The following is a 22,770-nucleotide window of genomic DNA, read 5'->3' on the forward strand; positions in this document are numbered from 1 at the left end:
CGCATAGGAACATGTCCAGGTGGGTCTTGAAGACCTCCAAGAAAGGAGACTCCACAACCCCTCTGGGCAGCCTGTGCCACTGCTCTCTCACCTGAACAGTGAAATCATTTTTTCTTAAATATAAGTTTCGTATCAAAGGTAAACCAGGTCTGGTTTCAAGACAAGAAATGGCAAATCAAGTTTGCAAAATATTTAATAGAGCAGTTTCCCAGCAGACTCCTGACCAGATTGATAACCAGGCTTCTAAAAAGTGTAACTATATTTTAGATCTGAAAACTTGTCTTTATTTTTTTTTTTTACAAAATGGATTCCAGGAAGTTTAAAAGGCAATACCAGAGAGGACTGGGGCGCAGAGATCAGGTGTAGTCATTCAAAGCATTCAAGTAGGAATATGGTAATATAAATATTTGAAAAGCATCTTTTATCAATAAATGTTCCAAATAAAATGTGTAACTCATTCCGAACTAAAAATTGAGCTTTGTAGCACGTATTTCCCTGAACAGAAAAAATAAGTAACTTTTGAAATCTTTCTAGAGGCCTGAAAGCTTTTTTTTTTTCCTTGGTTAGTTAACATTAGATGACTTGCCTTTGATTAAATTCCTTCCTTTCCAAATACGGAAAGTTATTAACATCAGTCCACTGTTAAAACAGACAATACGTTGCAAATTAATTCTGGCATAGTATGTTCCAACAAAGCCTGGAGTAGAAAGGTGCTGAGGTGGCTTTGAGTTTAGTAGTCATCCCCTCTGCTGACCACCTCCTTGCAGGTGGGGCGCAGCAGGATCGTGTGCTCAAACTGTGCGGTGTAGGAGCCTTTGATGTCGCAGAGGGGAGGGTAGGGATCCACGATGCCCAGGTCGCACAGGTTCTTCAGTGCCATCAGGTACTTGCTCTCCCCCAGGCGATCCAGCCACCGGCGGCAGAAGGCCAGAGTACCAAAGTTCTCGTTGATGACGTTTAGCAAGTGTTTTGCTCTCGGGAGCCTGAAGAAAAAGGAGGAGAACACGTGTGAGAAGAGAGAGGCACAGCTGACATGTACACCCTACAGAAACCAAACACACCACTTCAGAAAGGGCTTGGGTTTCAAGGGAATTTAACTCTGCCTTATTTCAGCACATCTTTCGACATCCATCGGGTGTTCTGTTCACACCCTGCATCTCCCTCCTGCAACAAGGGGCCCTTCCAAACAAACACGAGTGCTGCCAAACACCCTGGCCACCTGTCTCCAGCAGGGGAAGTTAGACTGGGAACATACTCGTATCTACCAACACAAGCACAACTAAATGCGGTGACAAGAATCATAGAATGGTAGGGTTGGAAGGGACGCTCTTTTAAATGACAAAAGGATGATCCACTTCACAAAGAAAAACAGAGTTCTTCCTGATCTGAAGGGGTTAATAATCTGAACTAGGTTAGGCGTGAGCTTGGTGGTTTAACATGCTCAAGTTTTACTTCTGAAGTCAAATATTAAGTAAGTTTTTTATTTAGAGTCCTTTACAATATACAAGTGTAAAAACTGGAGATTTATAGAGCTGCTAAGAAATAAACTTATTTCTATATATAAGCAGTTCACTTCCAACCCTGAGGCTAATTCCCCCTCACATATACCTCCCCACACACCTTTTTCACATTACTGGATTGTTCAATGGAAACGAAACAGAACTCTCTGGAAAAGCACATCTGCCTGTGTTTCTAACCATAACAGCCTTCACCTCAGGAAATATATTGCACTCCTAGAAATGCCAAAATGCAATCCCAGTGAAAAGGGAAAATTAATAATCTGTTTCATTTTATAGCAACATGCTGAAAAAAAGAATTTAAACCCCACAAGATAGCCATTCAAACAAAACACGTGACATGAATGGCTTGAAACGTCCTGGGAACAGCACTAGGCCACAGACTATGGCACAAAGCTGTAATACAGATGTTGATTTTAAACCAAAATATCTATACATTTAATATATAGACTAATATGTAAACACCATCTACATATTATTAATTCTTTAAAAAAATTACTAGTGGTAAGAAGATTAAGAAACAACCTACATTTCTGAAGACATAGTACATAATAATAATAATGCCCTTTCTCTGGTTCCAGATTCTCAGGAATAATTCCATGAGGAAAGGCTGCGGGAACTGGGGCTGTTTAGTCTGGAGAAGAGGAGACTGATGGGAGATCTTATTAACATTTACAAATATCTAAAGGGTGGGTGTCAGGAGGTTGGGACATCCCTTTTTTCTATAGTAGCTAGCAGCAGGACAAGGGGTAATGGGATGAAGCCGGGACACAAAAAGTTCCACTTAAACTGTGAGGGAGCCCTGGCACAGGCTGCCCAGAGGGGTTGTGGAGTCTCCTTCCTTGGAGGTCTCCAAGACTCACCTGGACATGTTCCTATGTGACCTGATCTAGGTGACCCTGCTTCTGCAGGGGGGTTGGACTCGATGATCTCTAAAGGTGCCTTCCAACCCCTACCATTCTATGATTCTATGATTTACAATCAAAGCATATCTCATAACAAGAAGGTTGCTAACGACACACTGATCACCGTTTGAGTCCTCTGACAGCCTTTTTGATTAGTGAAGAACCTGCGTTGTACCAAACCTGAACCCTAAGAGGGTGGCAGGTGTAGCTCAAAATGCCAAGAAAAAGAAGCAATAAAAAAAAAAACCCCAACCTTATTGGCACGTGCCCAACATCAAAGTTCTTCATATAATGAGAACACTCCATATCATCGTGAACAACGCCTTTTCCTGTGCTACCAAAGGTTTCTATAGCATACACTTCACCTTCCTAAGGAGACAAGAAAACAAGAGAACATGTTGCAATATGAAAATAAGTGACATTGGGTCGTTCTGATATAACAACCTCAGTGTAACAACTTCTGAATGTAAGTAATTAAATAGGAACAGATTCAATCACCAAATCAATGCAGAGAAAAAATCAGTATGGCCCCCAGGAAGGTTACAGACATCTCCGAATCAGCAGCTATTTACGTTAGTACCAGTTCATTTGTTTCAAGCCGTAAGTATCAGCACATTTCTAGTCAGGACTTCTCAAAGTCATTGCAGATGAAACATTGTCACAGCGTACATCTAGTATAGCTAAGAAACTATATTCTGCTGCAAAACAGTTGCTACCTGGAAGTACTCCTCCTTTGCTGTTCAGATACAAGTCCTAGGAAATGTATAGTTTAGACATAGCAAATAGATGTTGATTACAGAGACTTACTGCACTGAAGAACTTCCTGCAAGAATTTTCTGGTAACAGCTACTAGTATAAACCCTTAACCTACTCATTTCCAGTCCACAAGATGAATTTCTTCAAGAAATGAAGGTGATACATATCTGCAAGGGCATTAGCAAAATTCTAGACAAGAATATAGTGAAATGCTATTATATATAAACTCATTTCTGCCAAGTGCACTCACGTATCCTTAACGTCCTTAAGGACGTAACAAGGTCAGGCATCAAACATTAATGGACAGCAGAAGCTGGGGTTTTCCCCTCTATTAAGCTACTTTGAAAGTCATAATGCAAAAATAATAAGTCATATGAAAAGCAGTAACACAGGCTCCAAATCCAAGAGAAAATCTTAAGATGCCCCTGAAATATTCAACTAATTTTAAAAAAATAATCCCCCACCAGAACACCACAAGAATCACCCCCACTGCTATGGACAACTTCACTTTACACTTATTTTTTCAGAATAAGGCTTGTCAGAGGCTTTATTTCTCTCTGTTACAAAAAAAACCTCATTGGATTGCAGTTTGATCCTATAATTAGCACAGTACAGTAAGAGCTTGGCTATGCTCCACCTTCTTCTTTGGCAAAACTCCCTGTCTTTAACGATGCAGAATGGTGTCCCAAGTAATGTACAGAAGCTGAAGAAATGAAAAAATGTCTTCTCTCCAGTTCCTAGAGATTCAATTCCAACAACCTCAAAGCTCTGAAATCTTTCAGTAAGATTTGCTTAAAGAACATTTAAAAGTTTTATAACAGTAATACACTGATGATGGATGATACACAACACCTAACTATTCCCTAACCTAAGCCAAAAGCGCACACAAGCTGCTTCTACCTTCCTTTTCAAATACTCTTTAGTCTCTTTGCACATTTCTACAGATAAGATTCTTTTTGACAATTTTCTCACATCATTAACGAGGTGATCAGTAATTATGACACAAGTTTTGGGCAGTTTACCTCAAAAGCCAATCCTGTCCAGATCACATCTCCCCCTCTATTCAGCTCTCACAATTCTTACTTACTCTGATAGGCTTACTAGTGATCATTGATGATCAGAGATCAGGCTTAGAAGGAAATTAAAAAGCTTCTTATCTCATTACTAATCTTTTAGATAAGCCTTCTTATCTTGTTAGAAGATAAGCTTCCATCATAATGGTGGCTAAATCTCAGGCTACATATTTTAATACTGCCCTTCTGACTGGTAGTTTGCCACCTCATGTACAGTAAAGTCACTTCCCCTGCTCCTAAACATTATTCAAACAACATCTTTAATCTAGTCTTTCACATTAACTAGAATATGCTTAAATTATTTTGTATGTGCAAGGAAAAGCTGCATTGGAAGCTTTTCAAGAAAGATATAATTTTTTAACTTCTCTTGCAAAAAGTCATCCAAGGCTACAACAACACAGAAATATTTCTCAAGATTTACCTAAGCAAGAGCAGGCTGTTGGTTTTACTTTTTAATTACAGAGAACCAACAAAGAAAGTGCAAATGACTTGTAAGTCCAAATATCTTTCAGGAACATAACCCTCAAGTTCACCCTAAAGTCTGAATTTGCCTGCTCCTAAGCCCAACATTGCTTTTCAGGGATGCATATGCATTGAGAAATAAATACGAAAAAATGAGTTCCCATAAGCATCACTGAGGCCACTCAGATTTCAAGGTGGTTTTTGATACTTGTAGTGGTTCGGTTTTGGGTTTTTTTTTAAATAGCAGTTTTTAAGGCTTCCACTTCAGAAAATACCAGAACACTCCAGGGCTAACTGGAGAAGCCCCTGAGATGAAACAAGAGTGATGGCTCCTTTACAAGAACAGTACAAAGTACAAGAGAGTTTCTCCTCTGCTGCTATTAACCCCTAGGATCACACATCCCCAGTATTAGGAGTGCACAGGAAATGCTACTTGTGCAATGACAGCTGGGGAAACTCCACAGCAAGACTGAAGGACTCTTTACCTCCATTCTTGTGGCTTCTCCTCCTTTCACAATGGGCACGGTTTTCCCAGCGTGTATCCTGTACGGCCCAATCGAGTGTCCGTTCAAATTGCGGATGGGTTTCACTTTTGAAGAAAACATTAATGTTAGGTTACAGGCAGTTTCCTAACAAGCATTAAACCCTTCAAGTCAATCTGGTTTGTTATCCCAGACTAAAAGGGCAACAGCAAGCAACTCATCATACTGCAGGGGAACTAAACACAACACTACCCAAGCATCTTGTACAAATCTCAACTGAGACACAAGTTCATTTTGTATGCTGGATCAAAATCTCGTTATTGAAGACTGGCAGATCCAACAGCAAGGAAAGGTTATTAAGAAGCCAAACAGCAGGTATGAAATTATTTGTACATTTGGAAACAGCTGTTTAGCTTTCCTTTTATCTGTTAAAGATACAGTATTTGGAAGGATAAGCCAAAAAAACATTCCTTCAGAGGAATGGTAAGCCAGCCAGAAACATATACTTATGCAAGACTCGTACCACGCTTCTAGTAACTGAATCTTTTCAGTATGACACACCAAAAAAATCCCAGTATTTGCACAAAAGTACACACATACATACACACACAGAGAACAACTACCCTTACACAAAGAACAGAACTTGCCTTGGTATGTTTTGCCATCAATTTCAACCTCATAAGACTCCATAACTTCTTGTATGGCCTCCCCCACATCACAGAGACGTACATCTATTCCAGCACACTGAAAACACAGTGCAAATATCAACAGAAAAATCATTGCAAAGTTTACTCTAAAAGACTTGGTAAATGACTTACACAATGATCATACCTTTATTCCAGTATTTGTGGCATCCTTTACAGCTTGTAATAGTCTGTCGTACTTTGGATTGAACGTGACTGTAAAAGCACAGTCAATAATATGACCTGAAATGAGCAGAAATGAATTAGCCTCACAGTCTTTGCACCGAAGAACGCTCTCAAAGTTTTAATTCATACATGAAAACTAACCACTGATGTGTGTCCCAAAATCTATTTTGCAAATATCATCATACTGCAGGACTGTCGGATCTCCAGCGTTGGGAGTGTAGTGGGCAGCACAATTATTCAGTGAACACCCAGTAGGAAATGCAAGACCTGCATTTAAACCATTCTCCTTTATCAGCTTACGTGAGCAGTCTTCTAGTTTTTCACTAAAAGGCAGAGGGGAGGGAGAAGAAAAAAATAAGAACATAACAGCTGTCATTAATATTTCTTACGACGACTTCAAATACACCAACGCAAGAATAAACCTCAGAGAAACATTCAAGCAGATGTTTTAATGGGAAATCTTAAACTACATATATGCTAACTAGGAGGACGCCCTGGACTGGAGCACACAAATACAACATGGTGATCTTCAGTTCTTCGTGTTGTTTCTACTAACCTTTCTTGAGCAAAACTGAGTACTTCGCTAATGTTTTTACTCCCACTTTAAAATATCTGCCCTTTACAACCTACATTAACCCATTCTTCGTAAAAAGCAGAGGTTACACAACGAAAATTTAGGCAAAGTAAATGTATTCTTTATAATTCCAGGGACTTCAGATAGTATGGTCCTCTTGTTTATAAAGAAATTTTCTATTGAAAGGTCAGTAATATTTTTCAAATGGAACTAATAACTTGGATAAAAGAAAACCTTATGAGACTAGCATTTGTTCTTGGTTTTTGTCTGTTCTCCAGCTGGTAGGTACTGGAAAGCTACAGACATGTGTCCACCGGTGCATCCTATAGTGGCAGTGAACGATGTAAACTGCAGCTCGAAAGCTATTTGCTCAGAGTCATTTGGAAAAAAGAAGAGCACTTATTTTAACAGGCAAGTCCCCATAGTCTGAGTTACTATAGAGAGAAAAGTAATGTTTTGCTTATAACAGTCAAACTGTGTAATTTGCTATGACAGATTTGTTTCAGTCAGACTAAAGATTATTAAGGCAGCTGTCTTTCACTTTTCCTGATGGCACACTATTTCTTTCTGTTATCCTAGCACAGTTGCCTTGGGGATCAGCTCTGACTAGTTTTCTTACTATCCTACTCTTGTCAGCACAGTACTCAGTCACACCAGGCTAAAAGCATCCCATTTTGGAAGCTAAACTGTCCCAGATCAGTGCAGTTCTTGGACAGTAGGCATTCACTCTAGATTAACTGAATGACAGAAAAAGGAATAGTTGGAAGAGTCAAGAGAATCGGCCCAGGCTAATTATTTCCTTAAACTTTACCTTAATCTAATTCATATTTATCTAAATACATTTGTTATTTCTGACCAACTAAGAATAACACACAGAAGCATTGTATTTCCCTAAAAACATCAGTCACTGAAGACTAAATATAGACAAAATCCTCCTGCCCTGGGCGGAGTGCACTGCTGTGCTGCTTCTGTGCCTCTTTGCCCACTCCCAGCCACAGGCTGTACCTGCACCGCTCATCCACATAGCATTCCTCTGACAGTTCTGGCAACAGCCAAGACATCTACTGCTGCTGTTGCTGCTTCACCCAGCACTGCTGCAGAACTTCTGTGCAGGAGCAGTCAAGGTACTGAACACTAAAATCAACTGTGTACTCAAAATAAGTGAACATGACTGAAAGTTGTGTACTTCAAATAGGAATCCCCCAGCACTCGTGACACAATGAATTAGACACATAACATTGAGACTAAATTCCTCCCACTCTGGGGGAGTGAAGTGAAATCTACAGCAGAGGTCTTTGAGAAGATCTGTGTCCTCACCAGATTTCTATCATTGTCATTCCAGGTTTTATCCAGCTCATAACGTATTTTCTCACTTGTCTGTGCGCCTCTGCAGCCTCCCGAAAATCATTCCAGATTTCCTCACTGGCTTGGTCTAGCGCTTTCTTTTCTTCACTAGTTGTTCTCCAAGCAGCAGTTCGCCTTCAAAACAAATAAAGTGCGTCATGAAAAGTTACTATAATAGCAGTAGTCACTACAATTTCTGTCTAAACCCTGCAAAGCATCTATTTATCCATCAGGTCTGCATTCCCCTGTGTAACAGAAGAGATCCTAATCTAGAAACTTTTCAGAATAACAGAATCTTATGAAAAAAAGCCACCAAACCAAAATCTATCAGCACCTGTGAAAGGCAGTAAAATTGCAGGGGAAAAAAAACCCTCATGAATACATAGAAATTAAACTCAGTTATAATCATATTATTCCCTTGACATTTTTCAAAAGCCTTACCTCTCAATCCTCCCAAAAGAGCACTGTGCTCAAATCAAAGAATCATACAATGGTAGGGGGTTGAGAAGTGACCTCTAAAGATCATCCTGTCCAACGTTAACACTTTTCAAAAAGACACACCAGGTGTATAAAATCTGTACCAATGCCTGCAATTCTACCTAAGTTTTGCAGTGCAAATCGCTGCAACATGCTCTGCTCATGCAAAAACAGTTTATTTCTTGTGCAATTTTACTCATTCAGTGCTCTTCCTGTCTGGAGAAGAATCTCAACACTGTAGTGTAGCTACTTGACCCAGAAACTTTACGAGCTTGTAGTTCCAGTATTATTTTTGTGCATCCTATTTAGGTAATAATACCTAACACAGTGTGCAGTAACTATGACACACACCAGGAAGTTACTTTCTAAATTTGCTGGATGATGATTTAACATTTGTTCCAGAATACTCATTCTGGCTCTCTGGCAGGTTCACAGAACAAATAACAAGTATAATTTTCAATACAAGACTAAATGTAAGACTAGTTTTGAATGTACTTTTCCATTATGCAAGAAACCATGCAAGTAAGGTTCCAAAAAAGCAAACAAACAATGTAATTTAAGCACTCTGGCAACTGTCAGAACTTAACTAAAAGACCACTTTTCTTACTGTAAAATAGAAACAGTCTTCAAACGGGGAAGTTGGAGCCCTGCAAAAGGTGCTAATGAAAACCCCAAAATATAGCTGCACATCAAGATGTCAGCTTCTGACCCAGGTGGGTCAGAAAAAAAAAGAGATGATGGACAAAATGGACCAAAGATACTGACCTATACCAAAGTTTCCTAGTTTAGAAATTAACTTCTACCTTGATGTAATTGAGCTGATTCTAAGCAAACAAACGAATAGGATTACTTTTTGAAATCCAACCGTGTATCTACTTACCTGTTTCACAGACATGTAACTTGGCACCACCCTACGACCTTCCTTCAGCCAAAAACCAGGTACAAGTGAGCCAAGAGACTGCATTTATTTGTACAGTGATAAAAGGTCTACAATCCTAAAGCAGAGTTGCAAAGATAAAGATGGATAACAGGCTACTCTATAAAATTTGTCTCAGCATGACCAGAGAATCCAAACATTTTGAGACCTTTTCACTTTTTTCTCTCAAGCTTCCCAGTCCTTTTTGGATAAGTAACAACCATGCAAAGGAGAAATCCCATGCTTACTTTTCTGAGCAGTTTTCTTGCTCCAACAGCAAGTATCATGCACACTGCTCTTAGAAAGTGCTCTAACTCTACTAAGTTCCATAAAAAAAAGAAGAGGCTGGAACACCTGAGCCACCTTATTGCACTTGGAAACTGCAATACTGCCAGCACAGTAGCTACAGCACAAGAAGATGGAAAAGGTGTATGGCATAAAAACAGTAGGGAAGAGGGAATACAGAATCCTTTCAGACTGCTCTGGATTCCAGCAGCGAACACACCCTGGCAGCATGAGTTGCTGACAGAGTCTGGGCAGCTGCTCTGCCATCAGACACAAACAAAAGTGCAAACTTCAGCAAACCGCGCAGGAAGCCGTCCTCTACCCATCTAGTCACTTTGTGCAGGACAACTAGGGGTCAAAATAGTCTCTACACTTGAAAATTCTGTACCAAACCCAAAGCACTTTGCTGCCAAAGTGTACCACTGCCACCTGGGAGCTCAGGAAAGGAAGTAGCAAGAACCTGTGCTTGAGCTGAAGCACTTCAGGACATGTGAAAATAAATCCATTGATCAGATAAAGATCTCACACCAAGTGCCAAGCACATGGGCACAGGAGCTACCAAGCTTTCCTGAAGACAGGTTCCTAATGGTCTGGCTACCCCACAACAGCTTAAGAAGGTCAGATCTTGGACCAAGCCACTGTTCCCATCTCTTCAGTTCTCAGCTTTCTCACAGTTTTCACTACTACAAATCATCTAAGATTGTTCTGTAGACTAGATTTTAGTGATCAAAGATAAGAATTCCAGAAAATATTTCCCCCAGATTATATTAACTCAGATAACAGCACAGGGGCAGACACAAGTAGGCAGGGACAAGTGTCCTTTAGTCCCAATTTAACAAAATTGATGTACTGTGAAATAATGCTTACAGCTTTTCCACCCTGCCTGTCAGATCATTTCAAATTCAGGTGTCTTCAACAAAACACAAGCCTTCAAACAAATGAAATACTCTAGATACAAAAATAGGAAAGCTATTAGTTTGTTGTCTATGTAAGAATTGATTCTCTGCTATTTTTTACCCTGAAAATGAAATGATACCCACTTGTAGTTCAACTTCCCATACAAAACACACCACTGTAGGCTGAAGAATGGTAACTTTAGAAAGCATATGACATCAAGAGTTAAGAATAGAAGTGCAACTCTTTAAAAATCAAAGATAAAACTCTACCAGCCTCAGCATAAAAGAAACGGTAGAAAAAATGCTTCACCAATATTTAAAATGTAACTATTACTCAGAATAGGAAACATCCTAGCATGCATGTCAGCTACTAATTTAACTAACTGTTTATGTCAGGAAACGTTAAAGTAGCATCATAAGATTTAAATATTTAAATTAGGAACAAAACTAAGCATGTGTTTGCTTAAGTAAATGATATATAGAAATTATTTCAGGTTCCTTAGAAGAGTGTATTCCTCTATAGCCGAACAGTCCTGGTCCAGAAAAGATGCATTACTTAAATCCTGTTAGAAAAAGTGGGCTAGTTTTGTTGGGTTTTTTTCCCCTTCCCAAATGAATAGTAGTGAACCCAGAGTAAAACATTTATTCTTCAATGGCTGGATATGCAAAAAGAGGTGTAGTGTATTACTTGTTAATAAGCCATGGACATGCTTAAAATGTTTCTAATCTAATTTAATGAATTGCTTAATCATGTCCTTCTGAATGCAGCATATGCATATAGAGAGAAACACTTAACTCTTGAGCATGGAAGAATCACTCCTGGATCAGCCTATCAGGACTACTCTGTGGAAATGCCTCATTAGCATCCTAATATTGTGCATACAAACAAGGCAGTCATTTATAAATAAATATGAGCACACCCTGGGATCTCACTCAAGTCATTTGAAAGACGACAAGGGTTCCTCAAAACCAAATATTAGCCACATAAAAATGAAACCACACTATCTGTGAATATTTGAACACAATTTATAGGATGTAATAGACACTCTTAACTCTGCTGCTTACATTCAGCAATAATCAGGCATTGACTTTAAACAACCAATAAGTATTTTAAAATAACTTGATTCTGAAAAAACAGTCACTGAAAATGAAATATTTACATTTCCGAAACTATTGTTTATCTACTTAGAGTTTTGGCTCAAAAATTCCTGCACAGTTTTCAGTAATATTTGGTCTTTTTATTCAGATTTTCATGCAATTCAAGATAATTCCACGTCACTCCCCTCTAAGTAAAACATGGTCTCCCACAACACTGCATGTAGAAAAAATAACCCCCTGAGGAAACTCAGTCAAGCTGGTATATCCCAGTTTCTAACAAAGCATAAGGAAACAGCAGTACTGTATGAAAACATAAGGATGCAGTTCACTGTTCCAGTAAACCACTAGAAGCTGTCACTAGTTTAATAAAATTACACCTTATTCCCATGTCACTATGAATTTTATAAAACACTCCAGGTTATTAAACTGTCACATACTCTGAGAATGACATGTATCTACCAAAAAAACCCCAAGCAAAACCAACAAAACACCGAGAAAGAAGCTGACATCTAGACGTCCCTGAAATTGCTGCATAACAGTGTCTCTCTCACCTTCCTAAATTTTACACCTTCACTCAGTTCTAGTTCAGACTATATTTTCTTAGAAGCTGCCTGCTGAAGTCCTGTTGGTCCCCTGGGTCTCAAGGTCCCATGCTTCATGGCAAATCTGCTCATACAGGCTATGCCTTAATTAAAAGGGTAGGGAAGGAGGAACGTTTCTGTCCTGAAAACTTTTTAATTCATGATTCAATTAAAAAAAAAAAAAGGAAAAGCACACTACACTTTGTCCATTTAGCTGCACGTTAACAGTTTTGCAGTTCAGCACATCCAGATGACAGCATTTATTCTTTGAGCTTAAAACACTCACCCATCTTGTGTTGGTGGGTATTCACATTCTTCTCCCTTCGGGAATACATTACTGGGAAATAGATCACATATTGGAATAGAAGGTGGATCTGTCTGGACCTTGGCTGTTGAGAGTGATTTAACAAAGTTTTACATAGGGTACACTAGAAATATTACATATCTTATTTCAACCATAAAAGTTAAATGACAAGTTATTTAAGATCCTCTTACTATAATTTGGGCTTCCACCAAAACACCCTATCACAGTGGCCTCATACGACTATTTGGCCAATGCTCAAGGTGGCATTCAGGGATATCAGAAAGAAGAAAACTCAGCCAGACGTAGCCTACAAACCCAAACTGCACCCCAGATTTTTTTTTCAGCTGTCAAGAACAGCACTTAAGACAGGCCTATACCAAATATTCATGCACTCTATTTTTGTGCTTGATACCTACGTCCTTTCTTCTTTTTCTTCTTCTTCTTCTTTTTCCCTGTCGCTCCATCTGCTTCACCCTCTCCGTCTGCAGGAAAGAAAGTGCTTAAAGAACCAAAGAATTCCAAATGAGACAAAACCATCTAGACTATCTGGAAACATTTCTTCAACAGCAGAATTTCATGAATTAAAAGAAAACTGCTAGAATCCTCCATCAAACTATTACCATTTTCAGTCCCTACACCAAAAACAGACCTAAGAAAATACATTCTAAAGCTGGTAATTAAAACATAGAATCATAGAATGGTAGGGTTGGAAGGGACCTTTAGAGATCATCTAGTCCAACCCCCTTGTAGAAGCAGATCACATCACCAAATAGCAAAAACAAAGAAAGCAACTCAGCAAAAGAGTCTTCAGAAAGATCTTCTTCAAATTCCTCTATTCTCAATTCATCCAAAAAGATGCCTGGGGTTGCCCAAGGCATGGGAGAGAACTGTATTAGACATAACAGCTAAGAAAAAACCTAGGAACTACCACTTCAAACCCAAGGACTTTATCATCTGGAAAGATAAAAAACCCAAACAAGTGAAAGACGAGAGCGCTTCAGTCAGGATAAGCTTAATCTGGAGAGAACAGGGAAAGTCACAACCAGCACTGAGCAAAACCACAGCACGTGGGATGCACCAGTGGGAGGTTTCAGAGAGCACAGCACCTAAACACCAAGAATTGGCCCCATTATGTTACAGTCACATTTGGGAGGTATTAACCACCTCATGGACTTCAGCTACATCTAATGCTTAGTTATTTCCAACACAATGAAGTATTTATCTAATGTGATACCATTTAACTAAACTTTCTAGACTTAACCACAAGCTCATTTCAAAATGGGTAAGTACTAGTTAGCTATATTTTGAACATTTATTTTTATCTAAAGCAATAAGTAAAATGGAAACAACTTCTAGAATCATGTCAAAGTGCTGCTATTTTGAATGCATTTATAGAGAAACCTGCATTTGTTCATTTGTTTAAAAAAAAAAAATCAAACCAAAACACTGATCAGTTACAGTCACAAGATTTCAAGTCTCTCATGATGGCCAGGGTCATAGCAACTGTTGTAATCCTGCAGTCGGGGCAAGTTTCAGTCTTCTGTTACCCCCACTCCTCCCCAGGCCATTTTGGCATTAAGTGTACTATTTTCAATTTTTGTTAAAAAATGCAAGTATAATTTGTACTGCTAAGTGTAACCACAACACAGTCCAGTCTACTGGACTACGTTGTAGTCAGTCTAAATTCTCCTGCAATCCATATTTCACAGGCAGCTGAAAATCCTTAACAGCACATAACATTTTTTTTTAAATGTGGTAACTTTGCCACATTTCTCTTGACCTTGAGCTGTACTCAAACCATTCATCAAGAAATGCATTTGCTTCGACTCCAGTTCATTCACCAACTGATTTTTGGATTGGGTTTTTTTTTAAATGCTAAGTCTACACTGCAAAAAAAAGTACAGCATTTCTTAAATGTTGTGGCCGTTGTTATCTGCTTATTGTGACTTTTTCATACATCACTGCGTGTGAATCAGCCAACTGCAAGCTGAACTAACTGGGCCTATGCTTTCACGTCCTTGAAGAGTGCTGCAGACTAACTGTGCTGCCAGAAAGATAACTACTGCATCTGACCAATACCCTGTTTGTCTCCAGGTTATTCAGCTGGCAACGAAAAAAAATTTCACCAGAAGAGCAATTTAAGATCTTTGCAAAACTGAAGCCCTGCCTCATACCACTCTGGTATAGCTGTTTAATAATTTAGCCTATTATCTGCAAAAATGTCATCTTTCAGCATGTTTTAGTGGTCCAGTGGAAATCTGAAGAACACTTCCTAATCTCTACCTGATTTTAAAATGTATACAGTTCCATTTCTGAGGCCATTCAGTCACAGACTTATCACGAAAAAAAAAGGTAAGCATCTTATGGTTTTAGTCTAATGCAGCACCTTGTCCTAAGGAACACCTCTGACACTACACAATTAAGATGGCAAGTGGTAAGAACCAGTACAAGAAAACACCGTTTTCTTCAAACAGCTTAAAGCAATTTTTGTTTGTCTGCAGAAATATTTTTTTTCTAAAAACACATACAAGTAATATGTGGAAAAAAGGAAGAAGATTATTTTGGTGATAGCACTACTTAATAGATTTTTATATATTCTAATGCTGTAATACTAAATACTAATACTGTAAAAAGCATAAAAAGAACACAGCAAGCGCTTGTTCTGCAACAGTATTATTTCTCCTGAGACGCATCTCTGACTACTCCAATAATTTTCAGAGTGTTTTTCACTGTATCAAGCTTTCCCTATCCTCTTTCAATACTTCACAATCTGAAATGTCCCCATAAACTAAATAATCCATCAGAATATAAACCAACAGAAAGTAATTGTGTAAATTATTAATATTTGAAGACCAATTTCTTTTCAATAAGCACACATTTCATTTTTAAAAATGTCTGTATCTAATTTATCCAATTAAATTCTGCAATGATGTATGACAGCAACAGTCAACAAAGACTGCTAAGCGCACAGTAAGAAGCACTTTAGGGGGCTTTTTAGAGACAACTTTAAACGCTAATTCACAAGAAGGAAACTCGATTACTAACTTCAGTCATTTATCTTCTTGAACATCCATGTCTGCTGAGAACCACTCATCAAAACAAAGGAAAGATAGCATTTTTGCCTGACATCTCTACAGAAATGATGCACCCAGCCTGGATTTCACCACCAGACACTTCCACAACACTTGCTTAGAACATCAACTGCATAGCACAAGCAGCACACAAGGTTTATGCCTTGCATGTAGTGTTAATCTCTCCCCAGTTTAGTTTTAATTAAAAATTAGGATTACAGATAAACAAGTTCCCAGTCAGTGAAAAAGACTCTAGGACCTTCTATCAATTGAAATGCTGCCTTAAAATTTTCTCTGTATTTCTTGCTCTAAGTCAAGAATAAGGGCCATAATTTGAAACATAAATTTATACTGACTATGGTAATGCAAGCGAGAATAACTTACAGTTTACCTTAGCTTCATCATTTCCCTGCAGTATTAAAATCTTTGAAAACAAGAAGCTTTAGCAAAGCTGTCATCCCCATTATGTGTGACAGCTAAATCACTGCCAAAAACATAAAAAGTATATATAGTTGCATCTCAGCTCTCCCAAGCAAAAAAAAAAACCACAACAAAAGCAAACTGAAAAGGCATCTATAAAGGTTTGCTAAAACAGAAATCTAGGAAGAAGATGAAACTGTAAATATCAATAGAAAAGCTCTACTTGCCTTCATCATCATCATCTTTTTCTTTCTCCTCCAGAGCTTGTTTATCCAATTGTTTTGCTACATCACTAAGGGCACCTTCCACTTCTTTATCTGCTTCTTGTCCTGTTTGCAAAATTAAAAGTATGACTTACAGTAAAAGGATTGCTCTGCATTAGTGAACAATATCCCCCATAACTTCACAGAAACAGCATGTGGTACTCATCCTATCGATACCAGAGCACGTGTTGCCTTTTTTTTTCCTCCCCAAAGCAGACTAAATGTGTTAAGACTGTGGAGCACTACAGTGACAGGTACCATTACTGGAAGTTGCATACAAAGGTAGCATCATCCAGATACTTCTGATTACTTTTTTTACTGACGGAGTAACTTCTTGCCATAGCAGCAGCCTGCTCTTGCGAGATAATATGGGCGTGAAACAGATAATTATGAATGCACAGAATGATCATCACTAACTGCTAGTCTGCTAAAACAAACCCAAACCGTAGTGCCTTTACACTATTTGCCCAGACTTGCTCCGGCGCTCTCGGAGAGCATGGGAGGGGAACGGAGACTCCGTCATGCGGGATGACTTTTACAGCAGCAATCTTACGCCTTTCACCCCACAGGGCATACGAGGGGATGAGAGAAGGGGTGGCTTTCCCTATGCGCTCTGAAGCAGTGAGGGCTTCCCCTCGACCGAGCTTCCCCGGTGCCGAAGGGCAGCAGCGTCCTCCCGGCGCCCGCCAGCCCCCTCGGCGCCGAGGGGATCCCCCTCAGCCCACACAGCCGCCACGGGCCGGGACAGCGGCCTCGGCAGCGCCCGCCACCCCGGGGCCCGGCGGGACCCCGCAGCCCCCCACAGCTGCCCGCTGCCGCGTACAAGGCGCGGTCCGCTGGGCCGCGGCCCCCTCACGCCGCTCCGCCGCCCTGTCAGCGGAGGGTCCCGGCGCGGCGCGGCCCGGCCCCTACCCGTGGGGCCCGCTTTGCCCTTCTTCTTCTTCTTGCGCTTCTTCTTGGCACCATCCTCCGCGCCGAGCCCTGCCGCGCCGCCTTCCGCGCCGTCCTTGTCCTCGGGCTCCGGCGGCAGCTCGCCGTTGAGGTGCTCCTCCGCCTCGGCGGCCGCGCCGCCCGCCTGCCCCACGCCCGCCATGTCGCCGCGGCCGCGCCGCCTCCCAACCGGTGCGAGCAGGCGAGCGACGAGGCGGGGCCGGCGCTCCGCTCTATGGTGAGCGCAGGGCACGCCGGGAAGGCTGGAGGACTCCGCCGGGGAGGGGAGGGAGAGCGAGCGAGCGGGCGGGCGGGCGAGCGGGCGGGCGGGCGGGCGAGCGGGCGGACTGGCTGGCTGGCTTTGAGGGGGCGCGGGCGTCACTTGGCGGCCGCGGCGGCTCGCCTGGGGCCGTCCTGCCAGCTGCGGCTGGGCCCGGCCGCCTCCCTGGCACTGCTGGGTCTGCGAGTCCACCGCAGCCTGCCCCCGGTGCCCGGCTGGCGGCGTGGGGCACGGCAACGTGCCGACGCCATCGTTGCCAACCTCCGTCCTGTGCCCGCTCATCTCCTGCTTCAGATTGGTAGCCCCCCGCCCCTACACGCAGAGGTGGGACGAGGTGACATTTTATGGATGTGGATTTTAGGGGGCATTCCTGTGCCCTTGAGTTTGGGAGGCCCTTTTTTAGTCTCCTGCATTTTCCAGGCAGCTGGAATTGGAAGAGGCCAAGTCAAACAAATTGACCAAGTCACATGAGAGATAACTTGCAGAGAAGGAGAATAATGGTGACAAAAACAACTTGTTCCAAGCCTCATGGAGCAAAAAAGGGGAAGATTCTGATACATGGTAAAGAGCGCTGCCTTTACCAGGAAAACCAAGGCAAAGCATCAGTATTAATTCATCTAGTCAGCTTAATTCTTCACATTCCAGTACCCAGGTTTTTCAGCTAGTACAAGTGTGGTGTCTAAAAGTAAGTCTTTATAGTGTGATGTCACTAATTTATAATATATGAAGGTTATGAATGGACCTCATCCTGCATAGCTGCTTTAAAATGCTTCTGCAGCTAGGTCCTTGCTTGAGAAAACTGGTAATGCCTTGTGCCTCACTGAGGTACAAACTCTGCCCTTTCAGCCCAACTGAAGCTATCTGCTCTCTTCTATTTTTCCCCCATGGTTCACAGCCATGGGCAAATATTTCCACACTCCTGGCCTGCTACAATTCTCAGCAAGCACAAGACTTCAAAAGACCAAGTTAATGCTCTAGTACTGATGAAACAAACTCCATCCCGATCAGTGCCGGTGTAATGGAAGCATGTTCTCCAATGCTTGTGCTTGTAAAAGCACTCAAATATGGAAACATGCAACAGTGCCTTTCACGGGACCAGGATGAGCGCAGGGAGGCTGACTTCTCTGGGCTTAGGGCATGTTGAAAGCAGAGAGAGTCTACCTCACCAGTTGGGAACTGCTGTGATACCACTTGCTTCCCTTTTAAACCACTTTGTTGTATGCTGGCATGAATTAGTAGAACTGGGCCACTTCCAGAGGGTCCTGTTACGATGGTTAAAGCAGAATAAACCTTGCATGAAAGAGCAGGTGAGTCATTTAGCACTCACTGCTCTTTTTCCTACTGTTTTGTTGCCCCTACTCCAGTCAGAATTGATGATATCTCAGGCTGAAGAAGAGAGCCGTGGAAGATTAGCTCTTTCTCACATTAAGAAGAGATGACACAAAAGCATGTGCACTCATGCTGACAAGAACACTTGTGTATTGCTTCCATTCTAGTTTCTGAATTAGGTAGAAGAGGAATCTCAGAGCCTCTACAGAGGTCTTTTGTGGTTGGCAGCTGAGAGAGGGGGAATATCAAAGGTCGTAGTCAACGATTTCTGCATTTTGAGTCATCTTAGATCTTGTTGAACATGTTTTGAAGCTAGGCACTGTATGGGTCTCAAGTGATCCTATAACAAGATTCTGCTTTTCTACTGTTCTATTATTCTAGTGTTTCTACTTTTGTGTTTGATTTTAAACCATTAGTCTCTCACGTACCAAACTGTTCCCACCCATCACTATGCCCTCTTTGGTGCCTTTGACAACTTGAAAAAGGGAGTTGCTTGTGCTTCTGGTCCAATCACTTTGGTATATGCCAAAACAGACAAGTTGCCAGACTGTGGATGTTGTTGACTCTAGAACTGAAGTCAAAGATAAAGATGGCCATAAAAAGCCTACAGAAGCCCTGGGAATACAGAAGGAGAGATACTGACCAGAGATAGATAAAGGAAAAATAAAGCAGGTAAGAATACATCTTGTGCAGCAGCTGCAGAAGTGAGATCCAGATTTTGAATTGGATCAGATCAGATCAGATGAAAAGAGACACCAAGCAGAACAAATATTTCTGTGATCAGCTGAATTAACAAACCAGTTTTCCCAGAGGGTTATTTCTTTCCTCCCCAGAATGACTCCATCACCATTCATCATCCCTGAGGCTAAGAGAGAGGCTGCTGGTGCTTTAGTACCGTATATGCACTAGGCCAGCTGACTGGTGCCACACAGTTTGGCAGAGTTTGGCCTGCCCTTGTTTTTTTGGGTGAGGATACTTCCTTGGGCCTCTATCACCTATCCAGCTGCAGATTTGCACAGAGTGTGTCCAGGCATCATTATCTTGGGGTGTGCAATTCTGTCAAATCTGCCTGAAACTGGGCTTGTATAAACGTCTTTCCTTAAAAAATGTAGGCTGAAAATAAATTGTAGAGGAGATTGACACTTAACTAAAAATATTAATATAACCTATCAGAGTGAAAGAAAATTGGCAGTGAGCTAGAAGAGACAGGATTAACAATGTGTCTCTACAGTTTGAGGTGATGCTACCCTTTTAAGCACCATTACTAGACCTTGGAGCACTCCGTAAGCTGTGTTCATTAGGCTTGCAAAGAAGAGGGCATTTTGGAAGGAGTAAAGTTAAGCACCTTCCAGATTACACTGCTTCCAGCCCCAGAATTTGTGCTGTACTCTATATAAGAGAGTATAGATAGCCAACAAAATAATAGCATGGTAATCAACATAGAAAAATAGGAATGCTGAATGAAAAAAATTGCAAAGTGGGAGTAAGAAGCTGGACTAACTGCAGTAACAAAACAAACATCAACATGAACAGATTAACAGCTGGACTCCACAGTCCCCAGCAGGCTGCTTGTGAGACAACTTGGTCTTCTAGAAGGAGAGAGAGCGAGCCACATCTTGCAGCATGTCCTTACCAGCTCAGATATTTTTTTTGTCCTTCTGTTATTGCCAGTCAGCTGTTTATAGCATTTAATACACGTTATATTAATGAGCGCCACATTTTCCAATTTCATGCTATATTAGGCAGCATGATAAGAAGACACTGTTGGACAGACTGTAAGCCAGAGGAGACATGCAAATACCATTTTTAGGTGGAAAAAGAGATTGGATTTTACTTGTTTTCTTACAGTAGCTATTCCTTTTTATTAACCAGCCTCCTGGGCAAAGGCAGGCAGTGGCTGAGGAATCAAGGGGTGGGCTGAATGCAGTCCAAAACATGTGGTAACTAAACAGCAGGACTTGAAACTCTTTCTTGAGAGACAATGCAGAGACTCACTTCATCTTTTTCTTCCAAGGAGATAGCTCTCATTGCACAGTTTTCCTAGCAAAAGAAGTTATGATCTTCAGGAAAATAATTATTTCAGGGTATGTTACATTTTCTTCTGTGTTTTATTTCCAAGCTGTATGTAAATGTCAAGAAATGGCACGTAATGGAGGGAGGGAGCTGCTTGTGACAGCTGCGTTTTAGTCCTGGAAAAAGGGGGAGGAAGGATGACTAGGGAGCAAGTGTTCCTAAGAAGAGTTTAACAGAGGAATGTTATATTTGTTTCTGTTTGTATTTCCGGGACTGATGCCATTATTTATGACACTTTAATATTTTTTTTCCTACCTTTGGAACAAAACTCATAGTCCTTACTCAGCTCTAAAAATCTGTAGAAGTCAATGGGACAACTTTTATAACTAGAGGTTAAATATCAGGCTAAAGGCTGGATGTAGACAAAGAAAATGTTTCTTGCATGAGAGAAGAAACCACTTGGTACAGATCACATAATCATTTAGGTTGGAAAAAGCCTTTAAGATCATTGAGTCCAACCCAGCAGTGCCACGTCCACCACTAAACTGTGTCCCTCAGCACCGCATCTACATGTCTTTTGCATACCTCCAGGGACGGCGACTCCACCATCTCCCAGGACAGCATGTGCCAGTGTTTAATAAACCTTTCAGTGAAGAAATTTTGCCTAATATCAAATCTAAACCTCTCTTAGTGCAATTTGAGGACATTTCTTCTTGTCCTATTACTCATTACTTGGGAGAAGAGACGCACTCCCACCTTACTACAGCCTCCTTTCAGATCGTTGTAGAGAGCAATAAGATCTCCCCTTAGTCTCCTCTTCTCCAGGCTGAACAATCACCCAGAACATTGACTATGGGAATGACAGCTGTCACCACATCATGTCTCCCTTAGCATAAGCAAGATAAAGGGTTTCCTTAATTCTGAAACCACTCCTTCTCTAAGATTTTACCTAAAACCTAGATGAAGTAGGTAAATCAAAGTTAAAAGTAACAAAAGCAGAGTTCCCATTTAACGTTTCTTTCCACATTATAGCTTGTCAGCCATAGTCCAAATATCTTGGCTTGCACCACCTAATGTCACAACATCAACATCCCTTGGAGGACAGACTTTGCAAGAGTGCTGCTAAAAAGAAACAAATTTAATCTGTCTTACTGCTGAAAGCCACCTTGAGGAGCACAGACTGCTGTTTGTGCACTCAGACTGGGACAAAGTGAATGCTTTTCAGCTTGTATGAGAACAGATGCATGCTGTGAAATACAAAAACAAGTCAGTTTATTGCCTCCTCTGGAACTCATTTTAAAAATTGCTTTATGAGACAAGATTCACATGAACAAAGCAAACCATTGTCTGGACCAATGTTTCAATAAGACTCCCTGTATTTCTGTGATGAGGAGCTATTGCAGATATGTGTGTTTGGTTTTGCTAAAGTGAGCCTCTCCCTGACTGCAGATCTTCGTGCCTGTGTGCAGTCTTGGTAGGGGATGGAAGGCTGCACAGACTCAAGGGTCCTCACACTGGTATCTTTCAAATAAGTGTTTTACATTTATGGTGGAGTCATAAACCCACCTTTTAAAAATAAAAGCATATTTATTGATGTACTTACTGAGTCATAACTGCAGATGCAAGCAGTCTTTCAGATAACAGAGACATTGCCTGTCTTCGGTAGTAATTGTAGCTTGTATCTCATGAGAACACTCATTTAGAGTAGTATGCACCTAAATGATCAAAACCTCACATTTTGATCTTCAGTTTTGTGATCAGCTTCACATAATTTAATCCATTGATACATTAATGTATTCCCATTCATACAGTGCTGGTGTCTGGATTATTTGAAGCAGATTTTCAAGGCCTCATACAAATGTAATTCCTCAGTTTCACTGTTGGTGTGAGAAACATAAACCAATTTCTTTCTCACAGCCTGCTGT

General features: G+C 40.9%; 1 protein-coding gene across 1 annotated transcript; it reads right to left on the reverse strand.

The window, feature by feature from the left end:
* Positions 1-261: 261 nt before the first annotated feature.
* METAP2 (methionyl aminopeptidase 2) lies at positions 262-17,429 on the reverse strand. Its single transcript, XM_062015370.1, has 11 exons — positions 17,206-17,429; positions 16,258-16,359; positions 12,956-13,021; positions 12,522-12,624; positions 7,956-8,117; positions 6,206-6,387; positions 6,027-6,121; positions 5,843-5,939; positions 5,199-5,302; positions 2,676-2,791; positions 262-983 (listed from the first exon to the last, which is right to left on the reverse strand). The coding sequence occupies exons 1-11, from the start codon at positions 17,384-17,386 to the stop codon at positions 731-733; spliced, it is 1,461 nt and encodes a 486-aa protein (XP_061871354.1). The 5' UTR covers positions 17,387-17,429; the 3' UTR covers positions 262-730.
* Positions 17,430-22,770: the final 5,341 nt, after the last annotated feature.

Source organism: Colius striatus, chromosome 1 (genome assembly GCF_028858725.1).
Source record: "Colius striatus isolate bColStr4 chromosome 1, bColStr4.1.hap1, whole genome shotgun sequence".
Lineage (NCBI taxonomy): Eukaryota > Metazoa > Chordata > Aves > Coliiformes > Coliidae > Colius > Colius striatus.